Source organism: Gouania willdenowi, chromosome 16, assembly GCF_900634775.1.
Source record: "Gouania willdenowi chromosome 16, fGouWil2.1, whole genome shotgun sequence".
Classification (NCBI taxonomy): Eukaryota; Metazoa; Chordata; class Actinopteri; order Blenniiformes; family Gobiesocidae; genus Gouania; species Gouania willdenowi.
Window position 1 is genome coordinate 22,693,181 of NC_041059.1, and position 20,890 is coordinate 22,714,070.

The 20,890-nt window shown below is 38.0% G+C and overlaps 1 protein-coding gene across 1 annotated transcript; it reads left to right on the forward strand.

Moving 5' to 3' along the window:
- Positions 1–1,067: 1,067 nt before the first annotated feature.
- Positions 1,068–20,239, forward strand: LOC114478531 (lysophospholipid acyltransferase 1-like). The gene is made up of 13 exons (XM_028471643.1): positions 1,068–1,173; positions 2,772–2,917; positions 4,029–4,106; positions 6,601–6,696; positions 8,491–8,546; positions 10,045–10,099; positions 10,963–11,155; positions 12,385–12,577; positions 12,667–12,770; positions 12,845–12,909; positions 13,032–13,164; positions 16,777–16,928; positions 18,199–20,239. Exons 1-13 carry the CDS (start codon positions 1,084–1,086, stop codon positions 18,371–18,373), a joined length of 1,536 nt encoding a protein of 511 aa, XP_028327444.1. The 5' UTR covers positions 1,068–1,083; the 3' UTR covers positions 18,374–20,239.
- The last annotated feature ends 651 nt before the right edge of the window (positions 20,240–20,890 follow it).

Genomic DNA, 20,890 nt, shown 5'->3' on the forward strand with positions numbered 1-20,890 from the left:
ATGAGTTGGGAGTGAGACTGGGATGCTCCTGCATTATTTCGCTGAGTGTTTGGACACTGAATGATTGCTGGTTACCCTCCTCGTGTCATGCTGCATTTTGTTCCCTGCTTCTTGGTTTCCTCGTGCCTTTTTGGATTTAGTGTTTTTTGTTGTTTGAGAATTAAAATGGACTATTATGACCAATGTTACCCCTGCCTGCTGCCTCCATCTGTCTCTGCATTTGGGTCCACATCATCACACTGTGACAATAATAAACACAGGAAAATATGAAAGCCCATTCCTGCCAGTAAAAAAAACAAAAAAACTTGTAAAAGTAAAACAATTAATAAATCTAAGATACTAAGTCATAATTATGAGATGCTAAGTCATAATTGTGCTTGTGCATGCTCACTTTCAGAAGCTGTTTTTGAAATTCTCACTGGAAATGTGTAGATGTTTTAACACGAGAATCTAAAAGTGAGCTTTATGAGGGTAATGTGTACTTGTGCACGACAATGCAGTGAAATAATGTAAATTGTGTTTTTATACATGCTATTTGAAGTCACATCAGTTGATGCACAGTTTCTCTGTAGGTAATTATCCCGGCCATCCAACGTTTTTGGTGCATCCAACTGTAGACGTTTTGCCTGCTAGTCTTATTTAATTCCTCACAAAACAACTACAATTTAACGATTTGTGAATCCCATGAAAGACCATTTAGACCTCTGAGATAGTATCTCATAATTATGACTTAGATTATAGATTGTGTAATGTCAGATTTTACTGATCAGGTCCACTTGGTGTTAATGTTTTCTCGAATAAAAGGAATACTGTATTGGCGAGTTTTAACACTGGGCTTTTATTTTTGCAAGTACGGACCGGAAGTGCTGTTCATGCTGCCTCCGTGTGGCGGCTCGCTGGTTCCTGGTGCTGAGGAAGAGGAGGAGGAGGAGGAAGAGGAGGATGGAAAGGAGGAGGAGAGGCGTGGCTGCTGGAGTGTAGTAGACTAGTCGGACTTGTGACTTCGGGTTCTCAGTCAGAACATGAGCCTCACTCACAGGAAGTAGTGGAAACACAAACTCGGTCACACCGGACACAGGCAGGATGGGTGAGCCTGCGGTCCCTGCGTTTCAAACCACCGGCTCCATGTGGCTGCTGCCTGTCAGTGGATACCTGGGCTTTCCTCTGGATCAGGTAATAATGATGGTTGCTGAGTCACACGGTGAGGGGACGTTACTCACTGTAGTCCTGTGAGTGTGGATGAATGCTGGCCAATTATCGGACGTGTCTTATTACTAAGGGGTCATTTCAACATTTTCAGGACATCCCACGCAAAAAAAAAAAAAAAAGTTTATTTATTTATTTATTTATTTATTTATTTTTGGAACTTATCCTTAATAATCCAATAGGCACACTGTCAATTTTTAGTTTGATCGGATAAATGTTTTTTTTAAAAAATATATAAACAATTTAGTGAGGGGGGTATGTGTTGATTTTTGTGCGTTCTTATTATTTTTCTTCCATTTTCAGCTTCCAATATCACAGGAACTACTGTACATCATATATAATCAAACTGAAATTTGGTCTATAATAATGGCAGTGGCTATGTATACTGCTACTCTATGCATACGCGGCGCCCCTCATTGGCCAGTTTAGATCACGTGATAGATCCACCACGTGACTTTAAGTTCTGTCAGTTGTATTTTAGCTCATATTTATTTTAGCTACCCTGCTAACCCTTTTATTTTAGCCCTAACCCAGGAAATACCCTAAATTATTTATATTTCCAATCCAATGTATTTATAAAAGCACTATTAAAAACAACTCAGTTTGCAGAAAGTGCATTTGTCGAATATCTACTTTTAAAGGTGGAATTTGCCGTGTTAATAATGTTAAAATGAAAAAATGTACATGTCAAAAGTGGTATTCGACCATTGGCCTCTGAAATCTCCTACAGCTTGAAAATGCCAATCTGTACATTTAACGCACACTAAATATCCATGTTGTGCATTACAATTATTGCATATCAGAGAATATAATTACCTCAATTTTTAGTAATGTGCATAACATGTTAGTAACAATGTAGTAGAATATTAAGGCCACAATTTTGTTTATTCCATTAATGCCGTTTATTGTCAACGAGTGGAAAAGATGTTGGATGAGCATGTACAGTGTCTGAAATAGGCTTAAAAATGACTCAGCATGTTGGAAATAGATTCATCAATGTTTTCAAGTACCCCCTGCAATGTGTTTGAGTACCCCTAGGGGTACACGTACGCGTACCCCTGGTTGGGAACCACCGCTTTAGACCACTCAGCCATCCTGACACAGTGAAAACACAGTCCAGTACCCATAGTCCTGGGAGGCTATGGCTACGTTTAACGTATCTCTAGACACTTTCTATAATAATATACATATTATACCTACTTTCTTTCAATATACATCCTATATTTAGAGTTATACATCCTATCTGGTGGACATGCCAGCCCCTCAAAATTTGAAGAGAAATAAGGACGCACGAAAATCGACCCCCCCCCCCCCCCCCCCTCACTAAATTGTCTATATCTCAAAAAGATTTCCTCCCACCAAACTAAAAATGTACAGATTATTCACGGAACTATTGGCAAAAAATGACCCTAAGGTGAGTGATTTCTATAGGAAGGCGTCATGAAAAGACAAAGACTTCCATATTAGTTAAAAGTTTATTCTGCACATAAATGTAACTGAATGACTACTATAAGATTATAATTATGTCCTCCATGTGTGTGTGTGTGTGTGTGTGTTCCTCTCAGGTGAACTTTTTGGCGTGTCAGCTCTTCGCCCTGGTTGCTGCCTTCTGGTTCCGTCTCTACCTCAGTCCAAACCATACCATTCCTGTGGTCAGACACGCTGTGGCTACCCTTCTAGGCATCGCCTTCCTCATCTTCTGCTTTGGATGGTAAAAACCTCCCCCCCAAAAAACACTGATACTGTTCTCTCATCACATTCCTGAACTACTACAGCACTGTCCTCAGACCCAAGAGTGAGGAGAAAACAACACAATAGTCACATATTTTTACTAGTTGACTTTTTTCTTGCTTTTCTGACTTCATGAATGAACACTGGGTTATTTTTGATCAACTTAGGTTTACTAATGTAGAAGGAGGCACTAAAGCAGTGGTTCCCAATTCAGGGGTCCAACCCCCGGCGATGTTAGGGACGATATTAAAATATTTAAAAATGAAGTGTTAAGTTAATAGTAATACCGACCAAAGACAAAACAGAAAGGGTTCCTCCGTGGGGGTCCGGGTCTTACCCTCTTGACCCCCACAGATGGCTTTGTGCCCCTCGGCCCCCCCGTCAAGCGATGAGCTCGCCGCGGGCACTCGTGGGGGTGTGCAGGCACCGCCCCCGGCCCGGTTTGCCGCTCTTCGCTCGCCAGTCCCTGTCACCGTTATTTTGGAGGTCACATGCTGAAATGTTTGGGAACCCCTGCGCGTAGCAGTCAGTGTCATATCTCAATATTTTTTATTAAAAAAATGTAATTCAAATGAAGTTTTACCAGAAAAACTATTCAGGGTTAAATTTTCTGATACAAAATGCGACACAGGCACATTTATTAACAAACAGCTGCAAAATATGTGTCACTTTTGGCCTTTTCTTCTCCAAGGGACAGCACGTGCGAGTGAGTTCTGTAGTGTGGCTTGTTTAGTGGTAGATCTGGGTTAGGAGGACACAATTAGCAATTCATCTAACTGTGCTTTTTTAATGCTGTTTTTGAGATGTAGAGAAAGCAGTGACTCCTAAAATGAGTATTTGAATACAAAATAAGCTATAAAAATATGTATATCAATATAGGTGATATTGTATTTTTCTATATCGCCAAAAAAAAAAAGAAGAAAACTCAATATATCTTGAATCTCGATATATTGCCCAGCCCTAGGTTTAACCTGATTTGGTTTGAAAGAATGCAACTCTATCGAATAATATTTATATTAGATTGTTGTATGATATTAATAACGTAGATTCTGTGATTGTATCCCACAATTGTTTTTTCTCTATTTATGCAGGTACTCGGCTCATATTCTGATTGTTGTAATCATCAACTACTCAATCGTCATCAAAGCTGACATCAACAATGTGCACAGGTCAGTGTTTGTGCTACTAAAGTACCTCATAATTCTGAAGTTCTGGCAGTGTTTCTATGCCGACTTGTTGCCTTTAGGCTTTGTTTCCTGACCAGCCTGACTGACTGTGACAGTTGCATCTTTTTTCCAGACTGTGATGTAATCTTTGTTCGTGTTGTTTTTAAGCAGAACTTGTTGGACAAGATTAGCCCAGTACAGAAACTGATGAGTTAATAAGTGGCATAGTTTAAACCCATTTATTCAGCTTTGCTCCTTTTGACCAATGTTAGCGTGGCAGCTTAGCACTGCAGGATCACGAAACAATATGTTTTTTTTTTTTTTTAACACATCAGATTCTGCTTGTGTGAAAAATATTTTTCCAAAGACAAAACCTTCATGCAAATACCCCCCCCCCCCCCCCCCCCCCTTTCCTCCTCTATTAAAGAGGCCTGAGCTAATCTAATGCAATAGAAGTCAGGTTAAACAGCCTGAACTTGTCTTAAAGTACACAGAAAGACTAACTATCTATTTGTGCGTGTTTAAACCCTTCTGTTGTGTGCCACCTTAAATTACCGTGTGCTGCTCTGTATGTTTACATACTTAACATATATTTCATCTTTCTCATGAACTGAAGACAACATCGCTTTGTGGCTGTAGCTGAGCTAGAGAATGTTTCAGTAGAATATGTGGTACGTGTGGCATTTAAATATTTGTGGCACCTTTTTTTTTTTTTAAAGGTGCAGTAACATGCAATAAAGAAAGTTACAAGTGTTATACATTTAGAAATAATCAGATTTCAGAATGCACCGATAATGAACAATAACTTTATTTTTTTGTATGAAATGGCTTTTTTTTTTTCTACTATTTGTTCTTGTTTCAATATTTGGAAAGTTTGTCCATTAGTAACCAGACCTCTTGAAAATACATGACTGTCAGTAGGTCCAGCGTCATCCAATCAGCTGATCTCCTATTTCATACAGTTATTGAGTTATTTGGCTCTTTACACTGACCGTTAATGGTACTGGAAAAAGGCTGAGAAAAGACATTTTCTAAATGGTAGAGCTCCGGTTTAAAACAATCTGTAATCATGTAAGTCCACAAACAAGACAATTTGTAAAAAAAAAAAAATCATGACTCATCCCTAGAATAGCAGGTCAACCAAATGTTAGAGCACAGAGAGAGTCAGGAACAGCAACATCTGATTATCTGCAGGGCCGATTGGGTTAAAAGTGACATTTCTGTGTAAGAGCTCAAAGAGTAGAGTACTGTTGATAAAAAAGACGTTGAATAGGTTTACATCTAGACTCAGCAGAGTAATTGTCTACAACCAAAAGAAAAATATCAAGAACACTTCATTTACACAGCAGCAAAAGGATAACCGCAAGTCCATCAAACAAGGGAAGAAATCAGTCAGGTAGCAAATGCTGTCTTAAAGCTGCAGTATGTAAATTTTTTTTTGGCTTCATTAGGTCAAAAATCCATAATCACCTTTGAACATATTGTAATCCAAGGTGTTCTGAGAGAACAGTAGAATTTTGTATCCTGTCCTGGCTCTGTATAAGAGCTTTAGAAATCTAGGAGCGTGACGCAACCTTTCAACCAATCAGAGATCGTTTTACAGAGTGCTCCATGAGCTGTTTTGGGGTGTTACTATTGACTGCTTGACTAAAGTTGATGTGCATTCACGTAATAAAGTACAATGGTGGACATTCGAGCAGGAGAAGTCTCCATTGCAGCATTAGGCACAATGGTTACACGGCAAAGCAAGCGGAAAACGGAAGATCGACGTGGTGAATCTGAAGTTTAAAGTCCCAAACATACTCGGGCAGAACAGACTCCATCTGTTTTGAGTCTACGTGGACCTCCGTGATTGCGCAAGTTCTGCCCCACATACAGGGGAGTGAGAAAGGACGGGATACATCGCATGTAAACCTAAGAGAAGCATATTCAAGGTGGAATAAACAGACACAATTCATTTTGCTGTCTGGATGGGGAATGATGTGGATTTGACTAGCAGCTGGGTTCACTGCAGCCACCTGTGTGGGTGGGAGGGGCACACAGGGGCTTTGGGCAGTAACTACAGAGTGATACGTGTATTCATGTCAGAGTCTCTAATATACCAGAAAACTCTCCAATAACACAAGACCAAGTCCCTACATTTGTTACTAGTTGCTTTTGAGAAAAAATTTGCTAAGCTCCACAGTTGTGCGCGTTCATGAGGATACCGGCAAGGGACGATTGGTTTCAAAACAGGGAGGGGAGGAGGGAGCGTGGTTGTTTCTATACGAGTCTCACGATTCTACATACTGCAGCTTTAACAGGATGGGTGATATAATGGCTTTGAGATGGTGAAAAACAGATTAATTAATGCATTTTAGCGACTTACGAATAACTGGTTTTAATGTGCATGAAAAACCTCCCCAATGCTTTAGACTCACTTGGGAAATCTATGACCATGCTATGACAATAAGCTCCGTCACTGGTCTTTCTGTCTAACGCACATGTCATCCCACAGATATTCCATGGTGATATCCATGGGCTACCTCACAGCGTGCCAAGTGAGTCGTGTTTTCATCTTTAACTATGGAATCCTTTCCACCGACTTCTCAGGGTGAGAGAAACTCAGTTTGCTTTGTTTCTGAAATTGATTTTCTTATCTCTTTGCCACTCCCTTGTTGATCCAGTTTTTTTGAGCAGCTTCTCTGTTATCAGCGAACATTCTAACCTGCGAGATACTTGCTTACATGGCGACCAGTGCCACATCCCTTTGTAAACACAAACTCTTCGATTAACACACAGCAACGAGGAATTTTCACACCTAAGTCTGGTAGACGCAGTCCAACTTGAGTACCTTGGCACTAAATTTACAGAGTTGTTTTGACTCAGGGGGTGTTTATGCGGTTACTTTTTTTTTTTAAAGAATTTAGGAAATTAACAGAATCAGAATCTGATGTGCAAAAATCTGATGTGACAGTTTAATAAAGATAGCACTTGTTTTTGATATTGGTACTTTAATTACAGTTAGTTTCCATTTACATGTTCCCCCAAGTTTAAAAAAAATGAATTAAATTGTATTTAATGTCATTTTGTACAACTTGTAAAGGTGAACTTTGTAATTATTGATATGGTGATATATATTGTATTGTTTTGCATCATGGATATATATCGTATTGTGACATGCAGATCGTCAATTGCACCGTATCGTCAGATTCATGGCATGGGTTATTTGGCTGCGTAGCTGTAAGCGGGCATGTGTTCCATCAGTGGTTTCACTGGTTCATTCCAGATAAAGAGTGAAATAGACATTTCTCATTGTGGTGGATCTGCTCAGCAACAGTTGATATTGTTGGCAGTGTGTTGTTTTTTTTTGCTCTGCTCCAGTTTGGTTGAGTTTGTTGGCAGCTTCACTTTAGCTTCCATGTGACTGTAGTGTTGAGCTGTGAGTCAGTCGTTGGTATGTTTGTGTCAGGCTTTTTTTTTTCTTTTCTCTCTCAATGTTGGAATATGTGTCCAGTATGTATGGCTGTACATCCACCCTCTCACACAAGACTCACTTTTTCCTCACACATTAAATGTCTTTTTTTTTTTTAATTTTAATTTGGTGCTTATGAACTTTGAGGTTACTCGTAGAACATTATCAGAGTTAAACAAATATTTGCCTTAGTGCTGTAGAGTGGAACTGGGATGAACCACAGTTAGAAAATCTTGCATGTTTTGTTAATTCTACCATTGGGAGAAGAAAAAAAAAACAGTCCTCGAGTTACTCTAATGATGTCTGTCCTCAGCCTGCAGCCAGCTCACACACTGTGGCACACACTGTGGCACAATTATAATTCTTGGTGGATCTATGGATTAAAATAAGAGAGCATGTGAGAACAATATTTACATCAAATGTCACTTTACTTTTAAAATCTATTCTAAAACATCACTTATTCACTTTTTCAAATGAGAATGAATTAACTTTAGTGTTGATTTCAGTTTTATTCATCCTCATCTGTGGGATTACACAAGATGTGGCTGCACTGGGATAATGATGATTAGATGAATGTTCAGGGATCATAAAGACTTTGTCTGGATTTATGAAGGATTCACCAGAGAAAACACATTCTTTCTGTCATCGCATACAAAGACTCAGACGTCTATATATATATATATACATATATATATATATATATATATATATATATATATATATAAAATCCTCTGTTAGGATTCAGCTGTTTGATTAGAGGATTTAAAATCCTTCACATTCTACCATTGATCTGACATTTTCTCTGTTTGTTGAGCTGATACGATCACTGTTTGATCTGGAACAGAAACAAGTCAAACTCACCCTCCGATATCTGACAAAGAAGGACTTCTAAAGCCAGTAATTCAGACTAAAGTGTTTTCTTCCTTTCTTTAGACCGTTGATGATAGTAACTCAGAAGATCACCACGTTGGCCTTCCAGCTCCACGATGGTAAGACAGTAGATGTACACAAACACGAACAAGGTCAAAAGATTATCCCATGTTTGATACAATTGCTGTTAAAGTTTAGGTTTATTTATAGTTTATCTCCTTCCTTTAGTGTCTTCCCAGGATAGGTAACCCTGATTCCCAACCAGAGTTATACACATCGCTGAGCAAATGGCAGGGCATGCACGGAAACGTGGATCAGTTATTTTCCAAGTCCAAGACTATGGCTGTGTCTGAAATGGCACACAACGTACTATGAACTACAAACTCAATGAGTATATACTGTCTACTATATACTAGTATGATTAGGATGATGAGCGTTCCCACTGAAGTATACTTTCAAGTTTCCCAAGATGCATTTTGAACCTACAACAACAAAAACCTGAAGCACACTGAGGCTAAATATATCCGTTAAGTCTCCACTTTTGAAAGTTCTGAAAACATTTAAGTAAGAAAGTGACCAAGTAACAACATGTTTGATCCATAAAAAAACGGAGACCCTCCATTGTGCTACTGACTAAACTTCCATTTAACTTCAAAACAAGAGCCCTATTTAGAAAAGTGTTCAAAACTAATGAAAGACAAGAAGAGACGCTTTTGTTTTGAAAAGTGGACGTTTGATTTTTTTGCTTGAAGCTGGTCACAGGACGATTTTACATCTCGCTTGCAATGCATCATGGGGCGATTCAGTATGACTAGTGTGCCCACCATCCATACTTCAAAAATGTCCCAAATATAGTATAGTATACACCTGGGTATTTCTCACGCACTCAATCTGTTCATACTATCTAATGCAAATGCACTACATACTCATTTTGACGTCTGACTCATCCAAATGAGTTCTGATCGACACCACCACCATAAGACATTGTAATAACAATATATTACCTGCATTACATGTATATACTGTATATATTCACATTTCCTCCTGTCTTTTTTCATCATTCTCTATCTTTTATTACTGCTGCTGTTTTTGCACCAACCAACAGAACCATTTTTTTTGTTGTGTTGTGAAAACTAAACTTGGTAATAAAACTTTTGCGGATTCTGAAAAAAAGTTCAGATTCTCATTTCCTGGTAAGTGCAACATGGAAACCTGTCCAGTGAAATGTTTCTGCTCTTCTTTGGAATTACGTCGTAACATCTAAGAAACTAGATCATCAGATAAAAATGTTATCTCTGCCAGACTTTCAATGGTAGTGGAAATACAAAGAATACGCCTGACGTAACCACAACAGGATATGCCAACGCTGGTTGGCTGAAATCTTCAAATTGGCGATGATCACATTTAAGGGGATATTACATGTATTCATTACATTTCTTCCTATAGGAATTAGTAATAACGTTTCATTATTCACCATTAGTACGATTATCTAAAGTGCATTTATATGATGGGTGAGTGATTCAGGGACAACCTGCTGATAGATTTAAACTCCAAAACGAGCTGCTCTACAGTTTTTAGTTAAATCCTCAACTTATTTGTATGTCTTGCCTTTTTCAGGTACGTGTAAGAAAACACAACAGTTATCACGGGAGCAGAAACTCTTGGCAATAAAGTGAGTCTGTATATTTAAATAAAACCTCTACGTTACATTGGAAACATCAAGGGATAGATTATTATCAGTGGACTTGGAATCTCTGAATTGACTTATTTCATCCTCCCTTTCCTGTAATAATGGTTCATGTGATTATAATAGAAAAAAATAAAAAAATAAAAAATAAATAAAGATGTGCAAAAGCACCTCCTCCACAGAATAAATCCATTTCTCTTTTCCTTTAGCCCTGAAGGACAAGGAGATGAAATGATGGTGAATAGCTTCTTCAAGAGGCATGATCAGGAGCTTGCAAACAGACATCATCTTGCATGGGAAATCATACCTTTTGATGCATGTGTAATGACGTCCTATTCACCATGCATGCAGTTAGCCTCTAAAAACAACCACCTTTTTTTTTTAAATTTTTTTTTAATTACAATTACCAACATGATTTGGTGTGTGTTTATGTGTGGAAAAATATAGGAATTATATGGTTTATATTAAGAAACATTATTACGTGGTACATAACTGATTAATTATTAAGTAAAATACAGAAAAAAGGGAGGGGCTACGTTTGAGTTGCTCTGATGCAATTGTAACCTTCGTCTTTCTTTCCAGAAATGAGTTAAAACTGATGCACTTTTTTTTTTTTTTTTTACTTTTCACAGAGTAAATTGCATTTTCTAACCACTTCTCCATAAACAGCATTTGTTCCCATTTGATTAGTAGAAGCATGAATGTGTAAACTCTACAGCTGTTTATAGAGACACTGAATGAACTACTCATGTTGATGTTTAATGCAGGATATACTGTACGTTTATCACACAAATTTAAAAAAACAACTATTTAGCCTTCACTGCCTTTCTTCTGCTCTGTGTGTGCAGTGTGAGCCCTTCCCTCATCCAGTACCTGAGCTATAACCTCAACTTTCTAAGTGTCCTGGTGGGGCCGTGCAATAACTATAATGAATACACAGACTTCATAGAGGGTAAACACATCAGCAGGAGGCTCAGGCAGCACACACCTACATGCAACGGGCAGAACGGATATAGTGTATCCCCGCAGCTTTCACCGTTGGTAAGTTTTGCAAACGAAAGTCTCTGAAAGTCCTTTTTTAAGCAACGTCCGGTGCAACGAAGGCAGTGCTTTTAAAGATAATTGGGTTTTATTCTTTTTTCTAAACAAAAATAACTTATAATCTTATCATTGTAACATTAACTATAAGGTAACTTACTGTATGTGTTCATTACAATAGTTTTGCCTATAATTAATGCTCTTATTGTGAAAGCCTAGAAGCGGAAGTTGGTGTTCTATCCGTGTATGACTTTACCTCATTTAGAGCATCTATTTAATCTTACAGAGGCTATGGTCTAGGGCTGGGCAATATGGACCAAAACCCATATCTTGATATTTTTTCTCAAAATGGCGATATACAATATACATTTCAATATTTTTAATAAAAATGAAGTCGGACCAGAAAAACTATTCTTGGTCAAATTTGCTGATAAAAAATGCCACACAGTCACTTTTATTAACAGCTGCAGAAAATGTGCCACTTTTGGCTTTTTCTCCTACAAAAAGACAGCATGTGTGAGTGAGTTTTGCAGTGTGGCTTGTTTAGGGGAAAGTCTAGGTTAGGGCGCACTCAGTAATCGTTCTAACTGTGTTTTTCATGCTGTTCTGAGAAGCAGCGAACACTGTAACCCATAAAATGATGTTTTTTTTTAACATAAAAGTTATATTTAAAGGCACACAAAATACTTTTTGACCTAATGAGTTCACACACATATGAGTTATTTTAAATGGTTCCTCAGGCCAATATACAGCACTTGACAAACTTAACAAACCCATCCTTGCTTTGCACCCCAGCCCTTAGAGCCAATCCTTAGCCTGAAGTTACAGGTCAACTACTGTCTGCATACACAAGCAACAGACAAGGGAGGCTGGCCCCACTGACTGTTGATTTTTGCGACAGTGCTGCGGCGCTTGTGGACAATAGGGGCGCTTGCGTGAAAGTTACCAGTCTAGCGCCCCATAGTGGCCAAAAGTCATACAGTGTGCCTTTAAAAAAATACATATATATCTTGAATCTCATTATATGGTGTTGTTTTTATTAGTGTGTTGACTCTCAGAAATATCAATGAAAATCCAGACTGACAGAAGGTTCCATGAAGGTATTCACTTTCTGGCCTCATACTTTGTAGAATTGGTCAGTCACTACTGTATATATTTTTTGCTTTAGAGTAAATGGTAGAAATGTGTATAATCCATTGTGTTTACGTGTGATGTGTGTGTTTTCCCTGCAGAAAGCTGTGTGTTGTAAACTGCTGGTGTGCTGCAGCTGTATGCTGATCTTTCTCACTGTAACGCGCTTTCTGCCCATCAAATATAACGTCGACAAGGTATTTGTGGCCAACGCCCACTTCCTCACGAGACTCACTTACGCTTTCTTCTCCATACAAGCTGCAAGGCCCAAGTTCTACTTTGCTTGGACCCTGGGTGAGTGTTTATAGGTTTTATATGCAGATAAAAGTAAACTCATCATATCTGTGGCATTTCTGTGTTTGAACTGGACTGTGTTTTTTCAGCGGATGCAGTGAACAATGCTGCTGGATACGGATTCCAGGGAATGGGTGGAAATGGAAAGCCGTCATGGGATCTCATTTCAAACATTAACATTGTTGGGATTGAGGTAGACTACAATTCAGCACCAAGTGTGTTACTTTCCAGAGTAAAACTATTTTTTAAGTTGAACTTTCTGTCTAGACAGCAACCAGCTTCAAGACCTTCATAGACAACTGGAATATACGCACAGGAATTTGGCTCAAGATGTAAGCAGTGCTAATATTATTATTATTGTTAAGTGTTCAATCACACAATCCAAACTTTGTGTAATTGTTCTTACTGGGATCGATTAACAACTCACAGCCTCTCTTCTTCCTCCACGTGTCAGGGTGTGTTACGATCGAGCTCCTAAGTATCGGCTGCCTTTGACTTTCATCCTGTCTGCGATGTGGCACGGTGTTTATCCTGGTTACTACTTCACCTTCCTCACAGCCATTCCCATCACACTGGCAGCTCGAGCGGTGAGTTTTTAGCCTCCATAACCGCAACAAAATGTGGATGAAATTATTACAGCGTATTAGGGCCACATTGAAATGTAGTATTCCGTTTTGGTTGGGAAACTCTCGTATTTTACCCCTCTTTCCCGCCATCGTCCCGTATCAGTATTGTCCCGTATTTTAATGTAATAATAATTCAAAGATGCCTCACTAAACTGAACGCCGTCACGAGCCTCACGAGAACTTCCACCTGAAATGGTCTGGGTAGCAGTTCCCGCGAGATTAGTGCCGACAGCGGCAACAAAACCGGAAACAACTCAGAAAACAGATGATGAATGAAGACGTTTCAGTCAAAAAAAACAAAGAACTGGTGTGAATACTATGAAAAATGTGACAGAGAGTTTACCTTCCTAAAGAGCAGCAGGATGGGACACAGTTACATATTCTGTTAGATTCATAACTGAGATTCTAACGTTTACCACAGCGGAAGGAACCACGTAAGTCACCATGAAAATAACAAACCAGCCAATCACAAACACCACAAATATACACCGCTTTCAAAAAGTGTTAAAGGATGTAAAGTCTGTAATAAATGTGTGTAATAAGTCATTAGTGAATACCAGAGAACCACATGAGTGATCATGACTGAACTTAAAGACAAGCAACGTGAAGTTAACAGTAAATATGCAACGTGTTGACTCATATATAAACTGTAAGTATATTAAATAAACACATGTGCTCCATATATATATTTATGTTTTTATTTAGGCTGTTTTATAATTTAGGAATTAGGGCTGGGCGATATATCGAGATTCAAGATGTATCGAGTTTTCTACTTTGGCAATATAGAAAACTACAATATTGCATATATATATATATATATATATATATATATATATATATATATATATATATAAAGAATATTATAATATATATTATAGCTTTTTTGTATCAAAATACTAGTTTTAGTAGTCGCTGCTTTTACTTCTCAGAACAACATGTAAAGCACAGTTAGATGGATTTCTGAGTGCATGCTAACCCGATCTTCACCATAACAAGCTACACTACAGAACTCACTCACACGTGCTGTCCCTTACAGGTGAAAGAGCCAAAAGTGGAACATATTGATCAGCTTTTTGTTAATAAATGAGTCTGTGTAGCATTTTGCATCAGCAAATTTAACCCAGAATTATATCACCATTCTGAGAAAATATATTGAGATATGAGTTTTGGTATATATTGCTCAGCCCTAGTAGGAATGTTCGCATCATTTCAGTGTTAATAAAGGTCGACCTACCAGATTCTAATCACATAATTGTATTTAGTAAGTGGTTGACAAGTGGCTATTTTAGATTTCTTGTACAATTGTCTTAAAATATAAGGGATACTGGAGTTTGGTTAGGGTGGTGAGACGACTCGTAGTGGGCGCCTGAAAATTTCCCTTATTTTCAAATTCAAAACTTGACAGGTATGGATTAAAGTTGTAATATTTCGAGAATAAAGTCAAAATTTTATGAGAATGAAATTGAAATACAAACAGGATCTTGTCTGCAATTAGTGAGATTATACTTGTCTTTAGGTTTCACACATGGGGAAAGTCTTTTAGCCCACCATCACGACATTGTCATCAGTTTAAGGACTTTAATGTGACTTTGCAGATGTTTGCATTTGCTTCGACAAAAGAACCAGACTGATTTGGAGCAAATAGCCTCTTTTGTGGAGGAAGAACTTTCTGGAAGTGGTCGACTTCAGGGCTATCGGTGTTAGTTGCGTTCACTTCAACAGGGAATTCTAAATTCTCATAAAAGTACGTCTCTATTCTCAAAATATTACGATTTTAATAAAATTACAACTTTATTCTCAAATTATTAGTGCTCAGATTCCTTTTTATTTTAATGTGGCCCTAATTCACCATTGTGTGAAAAAGAATAGAAGGAAAAGTAGTTGCCATTAAATCTAATAAACTAGTAAATATCTCAAAAGTATAATGTAACAAATAAATAACACACTAGGGCTCAGGAACTGACTGCGAAAAAGGTCAACAGAAATAGGTTCGGCTGTAGAGCCAAGGTGTGTGAATAACTGGACACAGACACAAGGATTTTGTTTTAGTATATGTATATTAAAGATATTATATATAGTAAAGATATTTGGAGTCAATTTATATTGATATATATTATTTAGCTGTTATTAATAATCAGGTATAGGCAATAAACAAACAAACAAAATACAATTACAAAACAAAGACAATATTTTCTTCTTTCAAAACTTGTAGTCAAAGTTCAGTTCAAGGTTCATTTCCTTTGGTGAGTTCAGTTCAGTTTGTTTGATTTCACTAAGTTGGAAAACGAAGGGTTTCGCAAAGTTCTTTCGCATTGGGGGAAAAAATACAAAACAGAAAAGGTCCCCAGGGTATAATCCACGTATCAGGTCCGAGTATCCGAGGAAACAAAAAGATCAAATATTCCTACTGCGATGCAGCGGTGGTTGGGTGGTGGCTCGCCATCTAGTGGTCGAGAGTGGTAGGTGATCCGGGACTAACATAAAATCCTGACCCATAAAACAAGGCCAACAACAATCAGTCAAAAAGGAATTAACTTAAGTACATTTTAAAATAGAAGATACATTGACCTTAGCACATTTAAACAATTTGTCATTGTTAAATAAATAAACAGTTATAAATAAATGCTATAAATCATAGCAGAAAAATCCACATCAAGGTAAATCAAATTGAAGCTTCGTTCTATATTTTCAGAGATCAAAGGGAATAAAGTGCACTTTTAAATCAACATCATTAGCTGTAAAGCTAAGTCATATCATATAAATTAAACATGCATGTTTTAAATAGATTCTTCAAATAAATCATTGTTGCCTATTCAAGACCACATAGCCGAATGGGCATTTCTTTCAAAAAGTAACAGAAATGGTCAAAATCAATCAAAACTACAAAAAGTGAAGTATTATTTTACTATAATACTATTCATTTAACAATTCGGGTTTGATTATGAATTAGAAAATAAAAGGATTACTTGAATAAAAGTGCAAATGGTCAGACTGACCATGTGTGTTCCGCAGCTAATTTTGCAGGAATTTCAATGGAGTCTGGTACACCACAAATCCGCCAAATACTTAGTGAAACACATTGAAGTACAATGTGAAACGACTCCCCGGTGAGTGGAGAGATGTCTAGTTTATAGGAGAAGATGTTCATCCAGGTATTTCTTATGAAGGTTTTGTTTCAGTGGTGATTTTCAATCAGTAAGCCGACCATGCAGACGACACAGTGACAGCAGCCATCACAGCATTCAGTGGAGCAAACAAGAGTGAAGGGGGAGGAGCCAGGGACTATAAAGGTGTAGCGCGGGCTCGTCACAATTAAACCATGGCAGGAAGTTGGCCTCTAGTTCACATGGGTTACAATATCTATATATATCTTCAAGTGTGTCTAACCCTAATCGTAACCCACACTGGCTGTGTAGCTCATCAGGTCAGCAATCCACCACACTGCAAAAATGTTATACAAGAGAAAAAAAAATGAAATAGCAGGAATACAACCAACAGTGAATCATTAGTAGTTTGAATTTGTATGATTTGGCTCCAGTCTAACAGTGTGTTGTCTTTCTTCTTCTGCACTAGATCCGAAGGTCCATTCGTCATTACTTCCTGGGCTCCAGAGCCTTGAAGTTGGGTTATGACGTTCTTACCTGGGTAGCCACACAGCTAGCCATCTGCTACACCGTGATGCCTTTTCTCCTTCTCAAAGTAGAAGAGACGATCGTCTTTTACAGGTATATTTTAACTAGCAAACAGCCCACATTTTCCTTCCACATTTAACTCAATTAAATGTACGGATATGGGACCTCATTTATCAAACATGCATGAAAACGGGTGCAAATCTGAGTCCACATTTAGAACCAACGTGGGATTCATAAAATGTTTGTATTTGATCAATCCCAGCGTACAAATGATCGGGTGTTGATAAATACGGCGATTGAATTTGATCGTCATTAACTTGTTAAGCCCTCCTGTTTTGGAGGCTCCGCCCACTGAGGTCAAAAAAGGAAAGAAGCTTCTCCAAGATAAAAAATCGGCATAGATGGAATTTTTGACGGTGCGAAAACTGGAATTGAAGGAGTGCATTTGTGTGGAAGAGAATCAGCTACTGAGCAGGTTGACGTCTGCCCCCCTGTGTGTGCAGTGAGCAACTTCACAACGGAGATCCTGGAGAGACACATTGAAATGAGATATATGATTTTTATATTTTGATGCGCGATGAGTTTACCTTTGTTGTAATCTGTGCTATATAAATAAAGATTGATTGATTGATATGATGTTTATATCAGCCTCGGTCCGCACACTTTAGGCAATAAATATCACATTAAAAGAAATTAACGATCAAAAAGCTTTTTTTTTAAAAAGCCTTAAAAATGACCAAATATTGTCCATTGCTTGTGTTTATTATGCCTTCAGCCAATTTCATTTATAATTCATCACATTACTGATTACTGCAGCACATTTGTAAAAGTTTTAGAAACTATTTACATTTTAAAGCATGAATGAAGTCCTATTTCAGGTATTTTTACGATATTCCGTGAAAGGAAATCCAAAAAAGTGGCAGCAGTAATAACGTAAGCTTTTTAAAATGTATTCTATTTAATTTCATTTCTTTTAATAATCCGGTTTTATCTGTTCTAAATGTGTGTTTGATTATGCGTAAATGACAGCGGAGGCTTGTTTAATACTTTATTTTCATTTGCTTATGCTCACGTCAGAATTGATAAATACCAAAGTTTGCGCAAATCTGGTGCAACGCATGTCGTACACTCAGAACTGTTGATAAATGAGGGCCATGATGTGCACTTGTTAATTTCTAACAAAGAAATTCAGCATCTTTGCTTTTCATGACTAAGACTAGGCTGACTCGTTTGGAGACTTTTGAATTCTACTTTATTGTTATTGATTAGATTATTATTATTACATTATATTATAACATATATCATTCTTAACAACATAGGACAATTATTTCTCTGCTTTTCTGTGTTTTTTTTTTTTTTTCAGATCTATGTACTTCCACATGCACATCATCAGCATTCTGGCTGCACTTGCCTTCCATTGGAAACACAAACCCAGGGAACCCAAGGACACCCCCATCCCCTCCTCCTCTTCCTCCCCGGCTCCGTGCTCAGCCGAGTGCCACCCTGTTTACGCCAACAACAACGAGAAACTAGAATGAAAAAAATCCCTCCTTTCACTCATTTACTCTGCTGAACAACATAATGCTTTTTATTTATTGGGACGATAGAAAAGAAAAGAGGAACTCTCCTGGTACATTATGATGCCTGAAATCTGCACTGTGAAGAGGACAAAAACAGAGAAAACGTCTAAGTGCATCTACTAACCCGAAACTCAACTACTCCCATTAACTCCATTCATCCCAGTTCAGCTTTGCTTTGCTTCCTCGAGCTGCACTATCCATCTCACTGGGAAGGCTGAAGCAGAGTGTGTAGGTGCACTAATGCCAGGCCACGATCTGACACACAAACACCCACGGACCTCCTCCTCGGCTCACTGGCACTCGCTCACACTCTGATGGCGGTACAAAGGCTGCCCTTGTGAGGCCACAAAGGGCCACGCTACGCGGAGGGCGTGCTGCACCCGTTGCACCCGCATGGCCTGGAGTTCTACATCAGATGTGTAGCATTGTCTTTTGTTTGTGTTCCACCCACTTCTACTGTCTATAAAACCACGAACTGTGTCAGTATTTTTCTCCCTCTGTTCATGAGTGTATTTGATCAGGACGGCTGGTCGTCAGTGCAAACAGATACTACAGCACTTAGAACAAATCCCCCCCATCTTAGTTTCTGCTCCAGAAGACATAGTGAACAAAATGTTTTAGTGGACACATCTTAGTGATTTTTATGAATTTTAAATCCTGCTGAAGCCCTGGGGAGTTGAATAGTGTCACAGTTCTTAAAATGTTTGTTCTTACGTGTACGGTGCTGGACACCGGGTGTCATTTTGTAGAAAATGTATAGATGTGGTAAAGCTTAGATTATTTAAAAATGCCAACATGCACAATAAATGGGAATGAGGATGTTATTTAATCAAATATTTAAGAACCTAAGACGGACTTTTTCCCATTACAGATGATTTAGTGTGTCAACCAAATTGCAAGCGTCTGTTTTTGCACAATGGAAGGATGGAAATCAGAAAATGTTTGATTTTTAGGTGATTTCAAGTGCATCGAGAAGAAAATCCAATAAACTGTAGTTTCTATCTGCCTTTTTTTAGTCACACCTGTACAGTTTGAGAGCATTTAGAGTTTGTGTCACAGTGGTTTGATTATTATTGGTGCAAATCTGCATCTAATATGATGGTTTTCAGATGCATCTACAAGTGTGCGAACAAGATGATGCGTCTCTTTTTAGGCTTGAGAATGTCTTGTATTATTTAGATTGCCTTACATATTTTTTTGGCTATTATAATACCACGGGTGCCTTTTCAAAAACATTGTATTTGGCTTCCGGGTTCTGAAAAATCCTCTCTGCTCCAAATGTGCATTCTTGACTGTCAGTCTAATACAAACCATGTACATATCAATTTTTTTTTTCTGTGCCATCAAGTACATTTAAACTAATACATTTCTTACCTCCGACTGTAACTAAGACTCAGTTTGCATGAATGTTTATAACAATAGTTTCAGGCCAACAACACTCCTCAAGTTGTTCTCTTGTCCTACATTACATGATCTGAAATAAAAGTTTGTTTTGCTACGAAGTTCGTATTGAGCTGTAAATCTGATCCTCAATATGTTTCTTGATCAGGGGAGAAGCAATGTGTATAGATATGCAGCTATTTCAGACTTAAAACTGACAATGACAATATGTTTTTTGCGTGTGTATGACGAGTGTTACAGTTTTAGTATTGTTTTTGTGAAGCAAAGTGTGTATTCGAGCTAATAATCTGATTTAACCAATAAAACTTCATTGAATTACATTCTTTTTAAAGATTTGTTTGACAAAGTGTAAATATATTATTCATAATAAACACAAAGTCTTGTGTAATAATGAAGTGCATGGTAGCTTAAATCTATTGGGGAAAAGAAAAAGCGAGTGGTGCATAATAGTATTTGTTTTCTTCAGAGCATCCAGTCCAACCCTCTCCATGCGACACCACTCCCAAGCTGCTAACCCTCAAAAGATGCTCCTAAAGTCCTCATCGTCTCTTGTGTCCCATGTGTTCTCCCCTCTGACTCAGATTCCTCAGTGTACGTGTGAGCGTCAGCACTGTCTTTGTCCTCAGGAAGAACAATGTGGAGAAATCACAGGGATAATGCTACTGCTAACTGTTGTTATTACAAAGGATAATAGGGTTAGGGTTAATTATGTAGCTTAGGGCCGGGATGCCATGGTTATGGAATCAGCCTGATTGTACATCACATGTGGTGGATATGGGGGAGCATTTTTTATTTATTTTAATCTAAAGTTTTATTTATTTTTGTGTCCACCAGCACACAAAACATGAAATAAAACCATCCAGTCGTTTGTTTGTGGTCTTTTAACACAAAAAATTGCTCCGTTTCAAATTTGTGACATCACATGTGAAATCGGGAATCAATGTTGCCAGATCAGATGGATTATTCCAGCCCAATCACATCTTAGTCCAAACACAAACCACAAATCTGCCAAACACTGTGTTTGTGACACAATGCGACAGCGGTTCGGACAAAACAGTGGATTATCACCTTGAA